The sequence below is a fragment of the Rhea americana genome, unplaced genomic scaffold (genome assembly GCF_003343005.1).
Source record: "Rhea americana isolate MKP2758 unplaced genomic scaffold, rheAme1 scaffold_482, whole genome shotgun sequence".
NCBI classification, from domain to species: domain Eukaryota; kingdom Metazoa; phylum Chordata; class Aves; order Rheiformes; family Rheidae; genus Rhea; species Rhea americana.
In genome coordinates, this window is record NW_028186626.1 from 188,525 (window position 1) to 190,753 (window position 2,229).

Genomic DNA, 2,229 nt, shown 5'->3' on the forward strand with positions numbered 1-2,229 from the left:
ACTACCTCTGTGCCCATGTCCGTACCTATGTCCATGCCCCATCCACACCCACGTCCATGCCCACGTCCCAACCTATGTCCATGCCCATGTCCGAGCGGAGCGGGACAAAGCGGCTCCCGCGCTGCCAGCGCAGCGCTGCCAGCCCTGGTCTTCCCGCAGGTGCCCCGGCCGCCCGAGCGCCGTGACGAGGGAGGGAGGAAGCCGCTCAGAGGATAAAAATGAAGATAGAGGCAATACAGCCAAGGAAAAAAAAAACCACCGTTTCTTCAGCTTTACATTTCAGCCTTCCCTGAATTCGGTCTCTCTGCCAGGCTCAGGGTTGGGCTCCGCTGCTGCCCTGCCGCGTCCCCGGCGGTCGGGTCCGCGCGGGCRGTCGCGGAGGCGTTCCCTTCCAAAGACGCCGGCCTCCCCTCCAGGCCCGTCCTCGTGCAAGCCGGAGTCCGAGCCCCCAGACTGGGGCTGGGGCTCGGCTCGGGTGAAAGGCCGACTCCTTAGCTTTGCTCTCCTGCTTTTTGATTTGTTGACTGCTTGAAAAATAAATTTTGCTGTTTCTAGTGATTTTATAYTGCTAAAAAAACAGACCAAAAAAAAGGGGGGGGGGCTTTCAAGTTAATCCGAATGTGTACTGTACAAACATTTCCACTTTGAAATGATCAGGATAAATGCGATCCTATCTTGCAATCTCCAAGTGGATTTGGTGCATGTTGCATCGTGAGTAAGGCGGATTCACATCCCTCCTGTTCCTCTTTACAATAAAAAGGGGTTTTCTGCATCTGCATTCAGCACACGGGTTGGTTCACTTTCCAAACCGCCAAAGGAGTTTTGCATTTGCAAGGGGGTTGTTATTGCTCTCTGCTATCAGCTGCAGGAGCAATTGGCGCCTGCGAAGGCGAGCGATGGATCRGCAGCCTGCGGGAGCTTTTCTCCGCTGAAGGGGAGAGTCAGCATTTCGCGCTGCGGGTAACTGCACGCYGAGGTGGTCGTGGTCCAAGATGAGGGACTAATTATAAAAACGATCCCGCTCAGTCCTCCGCTCTCCGCTATCGCTGCAGTCGGAGAGAGGTGGAAAGCCAGAGCCGGTTAYGGCGGCGCCAGAGCTCGCGGCAGCCCTCGCGGCCGCTTTCCCTTAACAACGGGAAATTCGTTAACAAGGACCCTGCCGCGGAGGCGGGCAAGGGCCGAGCCCCCGCACTARCTGGCTGCTTTGGGGCAGAACCCGGCAGGAGCGAGAACCGGCCGCGAGAGCGCCGCGCGTGCGGACACGGCTGTTGCCGCTTCCCCTCGTCAATGCAGCTCGCCAACACCCGTGTAAAAGACGATTACGTGAATCAGGGCCCGATGTGTTTTCCCGTTAGTCTGCGGCTCGGAGGAGCAAGTTTGCAGGAGCGACTCGCCGGGCTGCAGCGGAGATGGCTCGTGCACGCTGCAAGCGAGTCCGAGCGCCCGGCAGCGAGCAGCCAGGCGCCCGGGTCCCCTTTCTGCTGGGCCAGGCGGGAGCCGCCGCAGCCCCGCCGCGGGGCCCGTCCCTTCGCACGGAGCAGCCTCCACGCGCCCGTCCCGGCGGTCGGGGCCGTTTCTGTCCCGGCGCCGGGTGCCCGGCGGGGGATGTGACCTGCTTTCCCCGCTGGCGTTCGCGCTTGAACTGCAGTTTGCCATTTCATCCGCTAACGTGCTGCTAATGCTAGTCTGCACCTTGAGTTATCTCCCCACCGCCATCTGCTCCGGCTCGAGCTGTTATTAGCATCTATTATTAATGAAGGGTATYTATTTATTTATTTATTTATTTTGGGGATTTGGGGTTTTGGGAACCAGCGAATGGCGGGTGCCGGCGGGACAAGCGCACCCCAGGGCGAGCGTTTCCCCCTCCCTCGTCTGGCAGCACTTACCTGCACTCGCGTTTGTCGGGTTTACTTGGGCAACCTGCCGTCCACCCGCCTCCCATTACCACTATGCATTAATACGAGGTCTGGACTCGCTGGGCGGTGATTGTGKCCCACAAAATGCAAAACCGAAGGCACCGACTGCAGGCAGCAGCCTTGGATTTTGTCTCTCCTCTGCTGTCCCTGCTCGTGAGCTGCTCCGTCGTGCACCAGCCTCTGTCCCATCTCAAACCATCCCAGTGGGAAAGCGGGACCAGCGGGCAGTGCACTGGTCACCTCCAGAGCRAAAAAGAAAACAGGTTACAGATGAGGCTAAATAACCCAAAGGGGATCAAGTATCTTGTTTTGG

The 2,229-nt window shown here is 58.7% G+C and overlaps 1 protein-coding gene across 1 annotated transcript in view; it reads left to right on the forward strand.

Moving 5' to 3' along the window:
- Window positions 1-1,130, forward strand: part of LOC146589003 (uncharacterized) — a 9,723-nt gene extending 8,593 nt beyond the window's left edge. Inside the window, exons 11-12 of the mRNA XM_085316969.1 lie at window positions 863-960; window positions 1,053-1,130. Of these exons, the coding sequence (XP_085173095.1) occupies window positions 863-960; window positions 1,053-1,130 (176 nt within the window). The remainder of the gene's footprint in view (window positions 1-862; window positions 961-1,052) is intronic.
- The last annotated feature ends 1,099 nt before the right edge of the window (window positions 1,131-2,229 follow it).